Raw genomic sequence first — 17,700 nt, forward strand, 5'->3', positions numbered from 1 at the left:
GAAAGTGTTTTCTGCCGCTTTCAAAGGAAAGGCTCTTTGCTTCAGTTGTCCCACTCCAGATCTGGCCGAAGCCAGCAACAAACACGAGCGATTATTTATTTATTTATTTATTTATTTATTTACATTTATAACCCGTCTTTCTTCTACCGCCTGCGTTAGTGAGACATTGGCAGGGCTGATGTTGCATTCCCAGTAGCGACGTGGAATGGGGTGGGATAGAGTTGCATTCTCTTCCTCAAGTGGGTTTTTTAAACGTTATTTTTGTTTGCTTTCTGGCTCAGAAAATTCCCCAGGCGGTCTGGAATGGATGACAAGAAAGAGCCAAACTGGCAGCGGGCGAGAAGAGAGGCGCAAAGGGTGCGGGAGACACGGGAAGAAGAGAATGAATGGGCTCTGGAGGGAGGGCGCCACAACCTGCATCAAAACCGAGGCAGAGAGCCAAGAGGCAGATCGAGGAGGGTGGGGAGGAGGGAAAGCCAGGAGAGCCGCGAAAGGGCTGGACAGGCAGGGAAACTGATGCTACTGAGCAGGAGCCTTCGGCGCTCCAGCCAGAGCCAAGAGAGCCTCGGAGTCGCACCTCCGGCCGGGGGCAACTTGAACAACCATGTAGGCATCTAGAAATAGGAGCGCCACCGAGCAGCAGTGGCGGCGGGTGAGCCGGGCATGGGGCAGGCGGAGGCAGTGAGCTTGCCTCTCTCCTTCCCAGCCTTCTGGAGGCTTGCTACTCCCATACCTGGGAGAGGATGTTCTCCTGGTTGTCCGCCTCATCCTGCAGCGGGGCTGGGGTTGGCGGAAGCGTTGCCCCACCACATCGCCAGGAGCGCCATTGAGGAGCAGCAGCAGCGCCAGGGGGCACGCAGCAGCTAGCAAGTGGCGGGCGAGCCGGGCATGGGGCAGGCAGAGGCAGTGAGCTCGCTTCTCTCTCCTTCCCAGCCTTCTGGAGACCACCCTCCACCACCCAAGAAACATTCCCGGCCAGCCTGCGCCGAAGCCCCCGAGCAGCCTGCAGCCCGGGCGCTCACGGCCACTCCCCCCACCCCCCAAGAAACAGTCCCCGCCAGCCAGCCAAAAACAATCCCAGGGCCCGAAAGAAGCAGCGGGAAGGGGGGCGCCCGGCCTTTGCTGGCCTTTCTCAGGCCCGGTGCTCCAGCACAGGGCCCAAGAGAGGCGGCGGAGGAGGGGGGGGCGCCCGGCCTTTGCAGGTCTTTCTGCAGGCAGCAACTTACTGTCCTTCTGCCTCCCTTGTGGCCAACTGAGGGCTGTTGGAGCAGGGGGCAGGGCTTGATCATGTGTGCCCCCCCCGGGCCCTTCATTCCCGGAGTGACGCTCCAGTGTGCTCCGGGGCCAACCGGCTCCTGGCCAGAGGTACTTTCCAAACAGTTAGTTGACAGTAAACTGCAAGTGCAAATACAGCCATAAGGATAAACAGAGAAGTTAGGTATGTCCTTTTTGAAGAACTGCAATGGAAGTTTTTGTGCTGACCTGAAAGATGCGTAACCTTAGCAGGAAAGAGCTTTTCCTTAACCTGTTTCCTGAAACGATGCAGCTTTGTTGAGAACACTGCATCCTTTCTTCATGCTTGAAGCTGGCTATGAAAAGGGGTGAAGGATAACGAACAGGCAAGTCCTTTCTGTCTAAATGCTGCCATTTTTTTACCCTTAACCATGAGAAGAAAGAGGCTTGAGTGTTTATCAGAGAGAGACACTGAATAAAAAGAATGGAGCCGATTTGTCTGGGGAAAGTCTTTGCAAGCTAATAGATGGATGGGGGCAGGCAGTGGAGAGGGGAGCATTGTGTTTTTAAATGCTTTGCCAAGGCAGAGAGCCCATTGCGTGTGGGGTGGACTGACACTCCCTACATCTAAGGCTCTTGAGAGCGATTGAGGCTGAAACTGAACCCATGATCCTTAGGAAAAGAAAGCCTGTGACTCTGTTAATTCATTCTTACACGGGAGTCAACTGTGGCATGTGCCATGGTCTTTGAAAGGCCTGCTAGGCTCCTGTGTTGTGGTTAGAGTGTCTGACTATAAATGAAATAAATAAATTGCCTGTTCCCTCATTCTCCCATAATTCTTGGGCAGGGTTGTATGCTCTGCTACATGTGATAAAATTATCCTTTCTACTTGGGAGGAGAGCTCAACCAAGTTACCAAAGAGCGAAGATGACCACCTGGGGTTTGCTTACTTTTCTGTGCAAACTTCTGTATGGAAGCAGCTTCAAGATGATCCCAATCCAGAATGGGCTCAGGTTTAAAAATTCCAAAGTTGGGTTCCTTTCTTCCTCAAAGTCCCCTGTAGCATAAAAGATAATGTCTTGTAGCCTAAAAACTTACAAGAGATGCTTCCTGAGACCCAGCACTTGTTGCAAATGCCCAGTCCTAACCTGCTTTAGCAGAGGAGGGGAAACAGATGGATCTGCTGATTGAGCCAAAATTAACATGAGAAAACTGTGTGCTGGGAGACCACACACACAGTAATTCAGGGGCAGCAGCAACTTTCTCCTGCTTGGGAATGCAAAATTGACCTTCCTGCACTGCCTGCACACATGCCAGTTGACCTTAAGGGGGCCACACGCAAAGGCCATGGAGAGTGATCCACCATGCATCGTTCAGGTATTGCAAGGTCTCTTCCTATACCCATCCTACAACTGTTCAGCTAGCTGTCATTCCAAACAGTCTGCTGCCCTGTTTCCATTATTCCTCCACAGCGGCTTGTGCATGCTTGTAACAGTCTATTTGGGGGTAGGAACAGTTCTTTGAATGGAAGTGAGTTGACTTTCCATCTCCTTTCTGTTCTCTCGCTTTGACTGCCACCTTCCTCAAAACATCAGTCCTGGTTTGCAGACTGTCAGATGGACATCAGGGAGAGGCTAACTTGAAAGCTGTGGCTTCTGTCTGCTGTGTGGCGGAATGAGAACACAGAGTTGTGGATCTGAATACTGTTTCAGGTTGCAGTTTGGGAGGGATTTTAAGACCATCATGTGGTAGCGCCATGGCCTTTCCAGCATTTAGAAAACTAGTTTATCAGGGGAAAGGTAGCGTTTTCCCTGATGAGATGTTTACCACATGAGGGTACATTTTATTTATGTGCAAGAGCTTGCAATATATACATCCCGCCCACAATTAGCCATGTTGTGGTCCAAATGTTTACCATCTGTCTACCACCTGCTTTGCTGTAATGTGGGGAATGGCTCAGTCTAGAGCAGTGGTGGCGAACCTTTGGCACGGGTGCCAGAGGTGGCACTCAGAGCCCTCTCTGTGGGCACACGTGCCATCGCCCCAGCCAGGCCCAAACCATCATTAAAGTGTCGAATTCTCTGCCAAATAATTTTAAGTAAATGAAAGCATTTGGGATGGCTTTCCTTACTTTGTTTGGATCATCTTAAGTTAATGTATGAGTTGTTTTTTCTAAAGTAAAACCTCCGTATTCAGGTTAAATTGCTGTGTTGGCACTTTGCGATAAATAAGTGGGTTTTGGTCTCTAAAAGGTTCGCCATCACTGGTCTAGAGGGCACTGGGAGATGGCTACTGCTGAGTGATTTTGAACTTGGGGGGTGACTTTGAAAGGAGAGTTTCTGTAGCTGAATATCTGGCAAAAAAGTGTTTGTTGGCATGCATTGTGCATGGAAGTTGCTGCAAGAGATGTACAAGTCTCCTGGACTGAAACAGAAGTTTAAAAATAGCCATGTGCAATTTGCAAAGGCTGTATGAAGGTGAAATTGATGATACCTTATTATCATTCTCAGCAAGAGGCTGGGACATGCACATTCCATGCAGAACTCTCCAAGGTTTAGTTCTTGGCACTTCCACTGTAAAGGAGATCAGGCAGAAAAGCTCAAATAACCCTTTGCTTTGGCTATCTCTCTGCTGCTTCTAATGGGCTGGAGCTCAGGGGAGGGTGGGAAAGGCTCTGTGGGTTATTCAGATTTCCCCAGGCAAGGATCCAGGCTGCTGGTACTGGCCATTGCCTTTTTGTGTGTTCTGTAGGGACTGTGAAATATGTCTTGTGGACAGTGGAGAAAACTATACCCCCAGTTTCTGTCTTTGCAGTGGAGCTGGAACTCTTTCCAGTCTTTTAGCACATAAAGGAGGGGGGCCCTCTCTCCATTCCAGATGGGTGGGAATGGAGGGAAGAATTTCGACATGGCTGGAGCAAATTCCTGATTTGCTTTACAAATGGGTGTGGTCCAAGCTGCTGCTCTGAAAGGGTGGGGTGAGGACTTGAGGTTTGCCAAGTCAGAACGGAGAAGCTGATGCTTCATTTTGAAGCTACAACACTGGCAGTCACTTCTCAAGGTTTCCATTTCTTGGTGGAAGAGGTACCAGAGTGGCTGGGAAGAAAAAAAATGGAAGGAAAAATTCTCCCAAGTTAAACAGAAAAATATCAGATTGCCTCAGAAGCGTTTTATATGTAGCTGATGGTGTGCTGGGTCATTTTTCATAAGCCCCTCCCCCCACATATGATATAAACCTCTTGTGGGACAGGTCACAACACACAGGAAGGAGGGAATGGGAAATGAGTGCTGCCCAGCTTTTGGACTTCAGAAGGAAATGGGACTGAGGGGTGAAACCAAAGATGGTACGGGATTGCTGGGTTTAAAGGTGGGATTTGAAAGCTTGGGGGGGGGTCCTCCTCTGGGAGGGCATTAGATTTTTACCCTGCCCTCCCAGCCGAGGCTGGTTCAGGGTGGCTTACATAAAACAATACATAAATTACAATAAAACGATTAAAACACATTAAAACAGTACTGCACCCAATTGATGGCATAAAGTGATGGCATAAAGGCATGAAGTGATGGCATTGTTGTCCTTGGTTGTTGTTGCTTTAACAATGGCAGCCTTACTCAGTTCTCTCTCCAGATGATCGGCTCTCAGATCTCCTTCGGATAGCGTAGAAGCGATTAACACTGGCACCGTTGTTAAAATTCCAGGGGCACGGGGCTCTCTATTCTCCTACTGTTAGCTATTGATGATATTTGGCGTTGGTGGCGGCTCCCAAGTCCTGATGGAAGAGCTCCGTTTTACAGGCCCTGCGGAATTGTAAAAGGTCCTGCAGGGCCCTGATCTCTACTGGGAGCTCATTCCACCAGAGCGGAGCCACCACTGAAAAAGCCCTGGCCCTGGTTGTCGACAGCCTGGCCTCCTTACAGCTCAGGAGAGCCAGTCGGTTCTGGGCCCCTGAATGCAGTGCTCTCTGGGGGACATATGGGGAAAGGCGGTCCCTTCAGGTAAAATTCAAGGTAAAAGAGGTAGTGAGGATTACAATGTTCCCTCTAAGCTGAGTTAGTGTGAGCTAGCTCACAGTTTTTTAGCCTCCGGCTCACCCATTTTTGTCTTCGCTCAGAAAGGATGGCTCCAAAGCAAACTGATTTACACAGTAGCCAAGTCGCTCGCTCACAACTTTAATGCCAGTAGCTCAAAAAGCTGATTTTTTGCTCACAAGACTCCACAGCTTAGAGGGAGGAATTGGTGAGGAATACCAAGTTGAGCTGCTTGAGCATGGTAGAGCTGGGGGAGCTGCCAGCCGAGAGTATTTTGGGAAGTAAAGGCAGGCCCTCAAAGTGGATCAAAGATAATGCATGGATGAATCGCATTTTAAAAGTTCTTACATTCAGATTTCTGTTTTTTGTATTTTGTATATTATGACTGTTTTATACTTACTCTGTACGTTGGCCTCAAGACCGCGATAATAAACTGACTAACGCATGGATGCTGGGTGTGGAAGGTGACAAGAAGCTAGTGTAGGAGCTGGTGAACAGGCAGCCTGTGGACTGAACAGTCGGTGGTTCACAGGTGGTCTCTGACCCTGACATTATGGATGAAATAATAGGACACAGTGACTGTGCACGCTTTGATCCCTGGTTAGGGTTGCTGTGACAATAAAGCATTTCCCACACTCCTTCAACGTGTGCCTGACTGGGACTGAGGACTGGCAGCTGCTACTTCAGATTAACTTGGTGTGAAGACGGAAGAGTTTGATCTCACATAGGCAACGTGGCAGGTTGCCCTACGCTCCATCAGAAGGGTTGCTGCAGTGGATGCCGTGTGGCTGATGCATGTAGTAATGGCTCTTCTCATTTTCTCCTCCTTTCTGCTGTCTTGCAGCTCTCTGCCACTCTGACCATCCCCTTCTGGCAGTGGTTTCTTACTCGCTTTGGAAAGAAAACAGCGGTCTATATTGGAATCTCAGTGAGTAAACACAATCCAGAGAGGAGGGGATGGTGTAAAGAGGGCTTATGGAACTCGTGCCAAGCATTACGAGGAGCTGTAATGGGCAGAGGGGGTCTGAAACGTTTTGCTTGGTGCTGCCAGGCCAATAACAATGAGAAAACAGCAGCTTTGACGGCCTGCTGGGCAGCTTCTAAATAAGCTGGGGTAGATCTTGGCAAAGCTACTAAGAGCAAGAATTGAACAGTGTGAAGCTATGAATGAAAGAGCCTTTCGAGGGTATTTTCTGTAATTGTTCTGAGTCTCATTGGCAGTGCACCATTTGTCCTGTTCCTATCTGCTCCTTGCTGCTGTTGCTTTTCTGTGGTTGACTGACAGGGCACTGCTGGGCCCAAGTATGGCTCTTTCACTCCTGCCTTCCTAGGGTTGCCACCCCCGAGAAACTGGGGAGGCAGAGATTTATGCAGATAACACCCTATGGCACCGCTTGTAGCTGGAAGCTCTGTCACCACATCATAGGATGCTCTAGGAGTTCCTCAAAACTCTATGGTAACCACGGTGTTTCAGGAAAATCTAGAGTGTCTTGCAGTGTAATGGTATCACTTCCATCTGTGCAGCCATAAATGGTGTCGCAGGATGCACTTTTGCCCCTCCTGACCCCTCCCACTGTACTATCAAGATGCAGCAGGGCAGTGAGGCTGGGAGGTTGCCCACCAAAGCAGGCAAACTGGCCTCCTTAAATCTTCCCCAGGACATGACTGTGAGGGCTAATTCGTGTAATGACAATGCCCAATGTAAATGTCCTTCGGTCATCCTCTAGGGGCCTCTTGCAGGTGCCTGGCCCCAGCATGGCTCAGTTAGCTGTCACCAGGGGAAGGGCCTTCTCAGTTGTGGCCTCTACCCTGTGGAATGCAGTCTCGGATGACACCCTCTCTCACCCTTCCGGACTTGTTTAGTTTCCTCAGGGCACGCGCAAGGCTGAATTATTTAAGTTGGCCTTTGGAGGGCAACCACGTGTTTAGGCTGTTTAAAAAAATTATCGCGGTAATAATATCTTGACCCAATGTGTCTAAACTGTTTGGACACAAGTCTTGAGGTCCTGGTGGTGTATGGCCTTGGTTAGTCACTGGCCTTGGTTAGGGGTGTCATACTTAAACAGGCCCATAAGTATGGTGGGGCATTTCGGGGCCCAGCCCCCTGACCTCCTGCCAAAGCCCCACAACTTCCCTGCCTGCCAGCAGCCCTGCAGGCTCCACCCCGGGCTGGTGGTTGAGGGGAGGGGCTGTGAGTCCCGAGCTGGTAGCACGGGGCGGCCGCAGCAGAAAGCTGTATGGGGCGGCCAGGTGAGCAGGCCGGCAGGTGAGGGGGGGCTGACAGGCTGTGCATCCTGAGCTTGCGGTGGCGTGGCAGGTGGGCTGGCAGGTGAGGTGGGGCCAGCTGTGGGTCCTGGGGCTGAACCTGTGAACACACAAATTCCTCCCCCGTGCACCTTCTCCCTCCACCGCAAGATTGCAGACCTTGCTCGCTTGCATGCGCCTGTGCCCTCATTGCCGAGGAAGCTGGCCGCCAAGGGAGAGAGGAACGCAGCACTCCCTCAGCCTTTCTTCCCGGCTCCTTCCTTCACCTCCCACTTTCTGAGTTCAGCCCGGCCATGCCAGCGCAAGGCACAAACAAGCCACCAGCAGCAACAGAGCAGTTGTCTCGTCGTCTTGCCCGCCTCTCCTCCTTTGGCTTGTCTTCCTGGACAGGCTGCCGCGTCCGAGTCTGAGAAGTGTTGCAGCAGAAAGCCCCCCCCAGCAGGGTGGCAGGTGGGAGGCAAAGTCACCGTGGGAGCCCGAAGCCAGCCAGGAATAAAGAAATAAAGAACTGAACAGGAGCCCACCACTTTCACCTTGGTTCCCCTGCACTCCATGCCGCCAATGTGGTTGAGGGGGAAAGGAGGCGGGGGGAACCTTCCTCAGGTTACTTAGAGTCAGTGACTTCCCTTACACCCATCCTCCGCAATATGGAAATAATCCTGATCCTGCCTGCTCCAATTGGCGAGCATACGTTTATTTTATTTTATTTTTATTCTATCGGTCCGTCCCCCCTGATTTATTTAAAGGCCCCCCTGAATTAAAAAATCCTAACTACGGGCCTGTACTTGAATGGCAAATCAGTGAGGCCCCTCCTGTTCTCACGCAATGAAAATTTGCCCTTCCTTTCTTTAGCAGTCATTGTGGCTCATTGCTGCAGCTTCTCCTTCTGGCTTCACTCTCTGGTATAAAGGTAAAGGTTCCCTTGCTCGAAAGCCAGTCGAGTCCGACTCTAGGGTCGCGGTGCTCATCTCCATTTCAAAGCCGAAGAGCCAGCACTGTCCGTAGACGTTTCCGTGATCATGTGGCCGGCATGACTAAACACCAAGGCGCACGGAACGCTGTTACCTTCCCACCGAAGTGGTACCTATTTATTTACTTGCAGTTTCTTGCTTTCAAACTGCTAGGTTGGCAGGAGCTGGAACTAGAGACGGGACCTCACTCCGTCATGCGGCACACTCGGGTCTCGAACTGCTGAACTACCGACCTTCCACAGCCTGTAGTTCAGCGTCTTAACCACTTGAGCCACCGCAGCTCTCTCTCTGGTATAGAAGTCGGTTAATGGTGAAAGCAGAAGCTGTGGCTACGCAGTCAGACATGATGCTGTTCAGAGAGGGGCCAGGCCTGTTTGAACTTGTAGTGGTAGGGAGAGCTAGGATGAGCTCGTGGGGTAATATAAGCCAGGGGTGGCCAAACTTGCTTAACATAAGAGCCACACAGAATAAACGTCAGATGTCTGAGAGCCACAAGAGATGAACAAGTATTACATGTTTTTACTGAAAACATACAGATTTGCTTTATATTAACATTAAATGAGACTGCCAAAAAATAAAAACGAAAGGGGTAAAAACAGATATTGATAATGATTGTTTTGTCCAATGATATTTATTTGTTTGCTAATGATATTTATTTGCCAGAGAGAGAGAAAGAGAGGGGGGAAGAAAAGAAAGAAAGCAAATAAATGGGGAGGGAAGAAGGAAGAGAGAGGTGGAAAGAATGCAGCTTTAACTTTAAATGTGTTTTTCAACACACACACCCAATGCCCCCACACCAGCTGGCTTGGCTTGGAGAAGGGATTTAAGGGGGCTTTGAGAACATATTTAAAGTTAGTTTCTTTCTTTCTCTGCCACCCCCCCCCCCTCACCTCAAGCCTATCCAGGGAGGGGAACACTGGCTGGGAAAGGGAAGACCGATTGGGGGAGGCCTGCCTCCCCTTCACTTCCCCAGCTGCCCTGCCGGGAGCCACACAATGTGTATAAAAGAGCCACATGTGGCTCCTGAACCGCAGTTTGGCCACCCCTGAGATAAGTACCCCTGAGCCTTTGGGAGGGCGGGATATAAATCAAACTAATAAATAAATAATAAGCTATGATTTGGTCATTGGGTGTAGTGTTGCCAACCTCCAGGTAGGGGTTGGAGATCTCTCAGAATTACAATGGATCTCCAGCTGACAGAGATCACGTTTCCCTGCAGAAAATGGCTGCTTTATTGGCATTATACCCCCTGAGGTTCCTTTTCTCCCCAGGCTCTGCCTTTAGGTCTCTAGGAATTTCCCAGCCCAAGGTTGGGAACCCTAATTGGGAAGCACAATGTTTGAATCTCTTACTTGCCATTGTTAGGAAGAAAATGAGAAGCTCCGTGTGTGCTGCCTACGAGGGGCAATGTTATCGATACACAAAAATATCTGTAAAGCTCTTAAATGAAGTACTACAACAATTATCTCTTCTTCTGCAGTCAGCCACACCATTCCTTATCTTGGTTGCACTCATGAAAAGTAACCTTGCTGTTACCTACATTGTGGCTGTCGCAGCTGGGATCAGTGTGGCTGCCGCCTTCCTTTTGCCATGGTAAGTGTAGTTACAATTACTTAGAGATTCATGCTTTCAGGGCTGAAAACAGGTAGCCGGCTTCTCCAGACACTTCATAATCTTATGGTGGAACTCTAAAGTGTGTCATGAAATGTAAGGGCCGTGGCTCAATGGGAGCATTTGCATTCTGCATGGAGGAAGTCCCCGGTTTAATCACCTCTAAAAGGATCTCTGGTAAAGAATGAGGGGGAAGGGAAGGAGATTGTAAGCCGCTCTGAAACTCCCTTCAGGTAGTGAAGGGCGAGATATAAATCCAATCTCTTCTTCTATCCTTCATGAATTGGTCTAACCTGCTTTGAAAACCCTATAAAGTAGCAGATGTCACTGTATCTTGCGGCTGCAAGTTCTGCAGGTTAACTGTGTGTTATGTGAAGAACTGTCTTAAAGAGAAATTGGGGGAAAATAGACTTTCATTGATCCATTTAGCCTGGAATTATGTTCTGAGAGCCCAGGACCTGAGGAAGAGAAAGGTCTTCCCCTCCCCACAACAGACACCCTTGTGTGGTAGGCGGGGCTGAGAGAGCTCTTTCGAGGACTGCTCTTGAGAGAACAGCTCTGGGAGAACTTGTGACTGGCCCAAGGTCACACCAGCAGCTGCATGTGGAGGAGTGTGGAATCAAACCTGGTTCTTCCAGATTAGAGTCCACACTCTTAACCACTATACCAAATAGGCCCATCAATGGCTTCCATGTTTGGAAGCAATAAAACTCTGTGGGAAACAAGGTGCTGGACTGTATGGGCTGTGTGTCCGATCAGCAGGGCTGCTCTTATGTTCTTGGGTGGAAATGTTTTCACAGAATCCCATACACATCGTTCAGGTCTGCCTGGTGACTCCTGTGTATTTTGCTTTCTTTACACCCAATCCAAAGAGATTTCAATTACTGACATTTCTCCCAGCCAGTGGTCATGTTTCACCCACCTATAATTTGGAAGACTGATTACTTATTCACCCACCTATAATTTGGAAGACTGATGACTTAAGTCCCTTCATCTTTGCACAGGTCCATGTTGCCAGATGTCATAGATGACTTCAAGCTTCAGCATCCAGATTCCGCTGGGCATGAAGCGATTTTCTTCTCCTTTTATGTCTTCTTCACCAAGTTTGCCTCTGGAGTGTCTCTTGGGATCTCCACCCTCAGTTTAGAGTAAGTCCCTCTTTCTCTGTGCCAGGTGATGGCATTTTATAGTAGTTTTGGAATGAGCATCTGTCTACTCCTGGTGTTTGGGAAGTATTGTTGGCATCTTCTCTTGGAAGATGGTAGCAGAAGAGTGTCTTGTAGCACCCTGAAGCCTGGCAGATTTATTGAGCCACAAATCTGCTAGTCTTTAAGGCACCACAAGGATTTGCTTGGTGGTTTTATAGCAACAAGGTATCAAATTCTAGATGGGAAGCCAAGTGGTGGGAGTCTCTAGTAGATGCATGAGAGCTAGTGAGGTCTGTGGTAGTTGTCTTCAACCTTTCCAGGCCTGGGAGTCATCTTTAATACATAGATGGAAGCATGGGACCCATTGAGCTGCTAGCACATGATAGTCATGTGACAGGAAAATGAGGGGTCAGAGTTGTGACCTAGTTGGTGAGGAGGGCTCTAATGATGCAAGCATGCATGGAGCATTGGAGCACCAAGTGGTGAGGGCAGGCCAGACTAGGGGAAAGGGGTTTTTTTTGCGGGGGGATCTGAACCTGCCTGTGCTGAGTCCTCTCCACCACTGAGGGATTGTGCCTCAGCATCCTGCTTGTTGTGTGTGTACATGGTGATACAGGAGACGCGGTGCCCTTGTTCTCTGTGTGTACACACTTGCACCAGGTCCTCCCAAGAAATCATCCAGAAAATGGCAGCTCGTGACCCAGAAGGAGGGACTCCACAATTCACATGTGGGTCTTGACCTGTGAGTTAGATGACTGGTCCGAGGGGGTGGAATGTGTTGTGCTTAGGCCCTAACATATGTGTGTTCAGATCTCAGTGGAGTCTCCAATTCTGCTGACTTAAGAGCTTCATTTAGCTATCATGGCACACAGTTCTAGACGTAGTCTGCAAACTTTGCAACCCTTTGCTTCAAGTCTCCTTGCTCCCACTGCGAAAAGAGATTATATTTGGAAGTGTGTGTGGGGGGGGTCACAAGGAGAAAGAGAGACCATTTTTATATTTTATTTAAAGCCCAGATTTGTGTGGCATATAATATGCAAAGCAATGGTTATCAATTTCATAGCTCAATGTTTTTTGGGGGGGACGGGGGGCACTCAGTGAGGGTGCCCTTTGTGAGAATTCCCTTTGGCTAACTAGTAGCATCTCAGAAGGTTGATTTCTTGATCTTCTACAAAAAACCTGGCTGCTTATCTAAGAGGGGCTTGTTTCATGTGATAGAGCTATAGCCAGAAATAGGAAAAACTGAAGATCAATTTTGGTAAAGTGGTCCATATTTTTATTTTGAGGTGCTGCATTACTGACTAAACCAATATTTTTTGATGTCACAGCTTTGCTGGATACAAGACCCGGGGTTGCAGCCAGCCAGAGAGGGTGAATTTGACCCTGAAGCTGCTCGTCTCAGCTGCCCCTGTGGCGTTGATCATTCTTGGCCTTCTTCTCTTCAAGTTGTACCCCATTGATGAGGAGAGACGAAGGAAAAACAAGAAGGCCCTGCAGGATTTAAGGTGAGCTCCTTACTTGCAACTGGAGAGGGACTGGAAAGTACAAAGCTGTAGAATAGCAGGGGAAGGCAGCTCTCTGAGGGCTCCTGTCTGGGCCTCATGTTCTATGAGTTACCAATCCACAGGAAGGTAAAGGACTGATGGTTTGTATGTAGCAGAGCATTTGGTTCAGAACCCATCAACACAGGTTCTGTGTCTCTGTGCACCTTTTGTGCAATGTGCTGGCCTGCCACAGTAATTCAACAGTTTGAGACCCGAGTGTGCCGCATGACAGAGTGAGCTCCCGTCTCTAGTTCCAGCTCCTGCCAACCTAGCCGTTCGAAAGCAAGAAATTGCAAGTAGATTAAATAGGTACCACTTCGGTGGGAAGGTAACAGCGTTCCGTGCACCTTGGTGTTTAGTCATGCTGGCCACATGACCACGGAAACGTCTTCGGACAGTGCTGGCTCTTCGGCTTTGAAACGGAGATGAGCACCGCAACCATAGAGTCGTATTCGACTGGCTTTCGAGCAAGGGAACCTTTACCTTTACTTTACAGGAAAGGTGTCAAAAGACTGGTGACTGGCAAAGCAGCTAGAATTCAGCACCCAGTGTTAAAGATATGAGACCAATTGTATTTATATACTTCATTTTTAAAAACTTTATAACAGGAAAAAACCTTGTACACATGCCCTGACCTGGATAGCCCCGGCTAACCTGATCTCAAAAGCTAAGCAGGGTTACCCTGCTTAGTATTTATGTGAGAGACCACCGAGGAATTCCAAGGTTACCGCACAGAGGCTGGCAATGGCAAACCACCTCTGAACGTCTCTTGCCTTGAAAAACCCTGCAGGGTTGCCATAAGTCAGCTGCCACGACAGCAGATGAATAAAATAAACATCTCGTCTTATATTTGCTTGGTTTTTCCCAATTTAGAGGGTTTTCTTGCAAACAAAAAGTAATGACATGCCTCCATAAAATGATCCTCTTTGGTAACGCTTTGTTTTGCTTGCCGAGTCCTAACTTGTTATGACAGTTCATTAATCATTGTAAGGTCTCACAAAGTGCTACTGGACTCAGCTCTGAATCCAGTCATGAGCAGGTTGGGATTCTGGCTTGTCCTACTGCTGTGTTCTAAAACAGGCAACTGTCATTAAAGCTTCATTCTAAGCGTGACAGCAGCATAGCTAACACACACACGCGCGCACGGTGCTCTGTTTTTAAGGTCCCTGTGTCTGGTGGGGGTTCAGATCCTGCAAGGACAGCTGGTGCTTCTGAGGTCTTCCTCGTCATGACACATTAATTTTAATGATGAAAATACAGCTGGCATCTGATGACACATTGCCAAATGGGTGTCGAGTTTCTCTGATGCGGCAGTCTGGAAAAAATGTAAGGAGGCTAAATATAAAAGGCTGAGTAATCCTGTCCAAGTTAGCACAAGCATTTCTGTACTTTCCTATTTTGACTTCTGGTCCTTTTTTCATACTCCATCTATGAATTCCAGCAAATACCAGGAAGCAAGCAAATATATCATGGAAGACAGACACATGTCAATGCAAATAAAAATGAACACCACCCCATTTAAGCGTTATTGTCAAGAGCCAAATCCATGTAATACCTTGTTATACATACATATTACACGGGTTTTGTTTTTTGGCGTCTGGGTGGCTGTACAACTTTTCCTATTGTCAAGAATGGACATTAACAAGTGTGGATCTACCAGAACGAACACAATTCCCAAAAGTCAGTGGTGGAAATAGCTATATCCACTAATAAAATTGACAATGCCTCAACAGAAAGGTAACCAGTCAGTCTTAACAGTGTCTTAAAGAAGAAATGATAATCCCCATGCATGCAAGATAATCCTTAGCTGTCGTGTGTGCCTGCCTGTAATATTGTGCAACAATGCTCAGATAGGGAATAAATATCTGTCCCAAGTCCACAGGCAAATTCAAATGAATGCACTAAAATGCATGTCAAATTAGGTCCCTAATAATTTTAATAGTTCCCTGGCCTCACTGCCTTGCCCAGACCCTGTCACTCTCCTGGCCATATATCAGAAGTGTGCTGCTGGCCTTCCTTTGCTTCCTCCCTGGCAAGCACCATTTCAGCATCCTTTTTTTAAAAAATCTTGAAAGAGCTGGGTACCTGGCACATAAGCAGTAGGTCCCTGAACTCCTAATCTGACAAGGAGAAGCTGATATGGGAAAATATCAGAGTGGCTTACCTGGCGAGGGCCCATCCCATCACTGGGGAAATGATGTCACTTCAAAAGCCTCTGTGATGAGGCAGAAGTTGAAGGAGGTTGCCTTGCCAGTTCAAAAATGGCATGTGATCAGAAGGGCATGTTTCCAATGTGAATTTGGCTGTAGTAAAATGGAATGTGTACAGTTCTGGTCACCGCACCTCAAAAAAAAAATTGTAGCCTTGGAAAAGGTGCAGAAAGGGCAACTGAAATGATTAAGGGGATGGAACACCTTCCCTATGAAGAAAGGTTAAAGAGGGTAGGGCTCTTCAGCTTGGAGAAATTGAGAGGTGACATGATAAGAGGTTTACAAAACTATGCATGGGATAGAGAAGGTTGAGGAAGAAGGACTTTCCTCCCTTTCTGACAATACAAGAGCACCCAATGAAATTAATGAGCAGCAAGCGTTGAACAGATAAAAGGAAGTACTTCTTCACCCAGTGGGTAATTAACATGTAGAATTCACTCCTGCAAGAAGTTGTGGTGGCTATAAGCGTAGACAGGAGATTAAATAAACATATGGAGCAGAGGTCTATCAGTGGCTATTAGCCATAAGGTATATATGGAGCTATGTCTGGGGCAGTGCTTGGGGGGGCAACAGTGGGAGGGCTTCCAGAGTTCTCGCCCTGCTGGTGGACCTCCTGATGGTGCCTGGGTTTTGACCACTCTGTGACACAAAGTGTTGGACCGGATGGGCCATTGGCCTGATCCAACATGGCTTCTCTTACCTTCTTATGGAATTGTTCAGGAGGAGACTTCGACAAAGAGACGAGGACTATGCTTTATGGTGCTGTTTGTTGTATGCCTTACTGTATGTTTACTGCATTCTTCTCTAATTTCTGTAAAGGAGAAAGGTGAGACATAAATATTTAAATAAACTTTGCTCGGTGGAGTAGTAGGATCCATCGCAAGAACGGTAATTGGATTATAAACCGTCCAGGCCTTGCTGGTGATCAGAGTATCTGTGTTGTGCGCATCTCACACAAAGTATGGAAGAATTTGTACATGTTACAGGGAACAAATCCAGCAAAGGAAACATTTGCAATACAAATGTCTTTATGCTGGGAACATAGATCCACCTTATGAAATGGCTGGCCCAGCCACCAAACTGAGTGAAGTGTTCTTTGGCCCAGGGGAGTAATGGAAAACTGTGGAAACGTCATTTATTTAGGTTTCAGAACAGGGATGCCTTTAGCATAAGAGTGTGTGGGTTTTTTTTGTTTTAATCTTGATTTAATTCTCCATTCCTTTCTTCCCCAGAGAGGAAGAGAGCAGTAACAGCAGCTCTGAGTCGGACTCCACAGAGCTAGCCAGCATCGTTTGACCCCGGCTTTCCTTCATTTCACTTGTTTACACACTGGGGGACCTTTAGGCAGGAGCAGCCTCTGTCACACAGGAGCGATGCTGACTTACTCCCATAGAAGGGAGTGCTCTACAATGTCCTTCCAGAATGTCCTGGAGAAACAGCCAAACACTGGCCTACATATGGGATTTTCACTGAACACTGGGTCGTATGTGTGTACAATGCAGGACAGTATTCAGTGCTGCGGTAAAGGTACCTCTTGAATAGAATAAGCACCGATGCCAAGCGGATTTTACTTTGCACATGACATGGGTCTTTTGAGCGGTGATGTTCCGGGGGTGTTGCCGCACCTTGCCAGCCCCACTAATCCACCTGATACCATTGGCACTGAGTACAGCGCAAGTCTCTGTGGTACCATTAACTTTTTATTATTATTATTATTATTATTTGTATTGTGGACTCATATGGTGCTGCTTAGTGTATATTACACTATGGCATGACCTTGCCAAACTGAACCTCTTACTGGTTTGTAAATCAAATGTGACTAATGTAGAAATACCCTGTGTTTTGCTGGTTTTTTTATGTGTGTGTATATACAGAAAGAGCCTAATTAAAATAACTTAATTTTGTTGTAAATACAAATGTTTTTTCTCCTATTTGTATATGTCTGTACAGCAAGATGACTGGAACTATTAATATAGTTATAATTAAAATGCAAAAATGACATCCACATTGTGTATGTGTGCCTGTAGAAGAACTGGAACTTATTTTATTTACTTCATTTGTATCCTGCTTTCCCCCTGATGGGGACTTCAAGAACCTGACCTCATCCCCCCTTCTCCATTTTATCCTGAGAGTCTCTGGCTGGCCCAAGGTCACCCAGTGAGCTTCCATGGCAGAGTGGAGATTCAGACCTAGTCCAACAGTAGCCACTATATCATGCTGGCTTTATGCAAACTGGGAAATTTTGCAAGGGTTTTAGGGGAGTTGCCTCTCTTCTTCTGGTTGTCCTGGGATGAGGAATAATCTACAGCAGGGAGTCAAAAGGTCCCAATCCTTGAGGCTTTTTTTTTAATCACTACAAAAACTACAACAGAAAAAAGGGGAGGGGAACTACATATACGGGATAAAGTAAAGAACCCACTACTAACTAAAAACCCTAGAGAGGAGACCCTCCAACTAGCTTAGTAACATCAAGTCTTCTCATCATTAAACCCTTCATAAACTGAGTCAAACATTTATAATACTTTTCCTTTTAAGCTTAAGTTTAAGTGTCTAGAAACAGCACCCCCAATCATCCCATAACAAAAGTCTCAAAGGCACATTTCAGAGTCCTTCAGCCTTTACTTCTCCTTTCCCCTTCTCTTTCGCAGCTTGTAAGGACTTTTTGAGGCTGCTGCCCCTTGCTCAGACAGAGA

General features: G+C 47.6%; 1 protein-coding gene across 1 annotated transcript in view; it reads left to right on the forward strand.

The window, feature by feature from the left end:
- The window catches only part of MFSD2A (major facilitator superfamily domain containing 2A), a 50,855-nt gene extending 33,854 nt beyond the window's left edge, over nt 1–17,001 (forward strand). The window contains exons 10-14 of the mRNA XM_015413688.1: nt 6,103–6,186; nt 9,975–10,087; nt 11,110–11,253; nt 12,582–12,758; nt 16,240–17,001. Coding sequence (XP_015269174.1) covers nt 6,103–6,186; nt 9,975–10,087; nt 11,110–11,253; nt 12,582–12,758; nt 16,240–16,303 — 582 coding nt within the window. The 3' untranslated portion in view covers nt 16,304–17,001. The remainder of the gene's footprint in view (nt 1–6,102; nt 6,187–9,974; nt 10,088–11,109; nt 11,254–12,581; nt 12,759–16,239) is intronic.
- Nucleotides 17,002–17,700: the final 699 nt, after the last annotated feature.

Source organism: Gekko japonicus, unplaced genomic scaffold, assembly GCF_001447785.1.
Source record: "Gekko japonicus isolate JY-2015 unplaced genomic scaffold, Gekko_japonicus_V1.1 scaffold547, whole genome shotgun sequence".
Taxonomy (NCBI): domain Eukaryota; kingdom Metazoa; phylum Chordata; class Lepidosauria; order Squamata; family Gekkonidae; genus Gekko; species Gekko japonicus.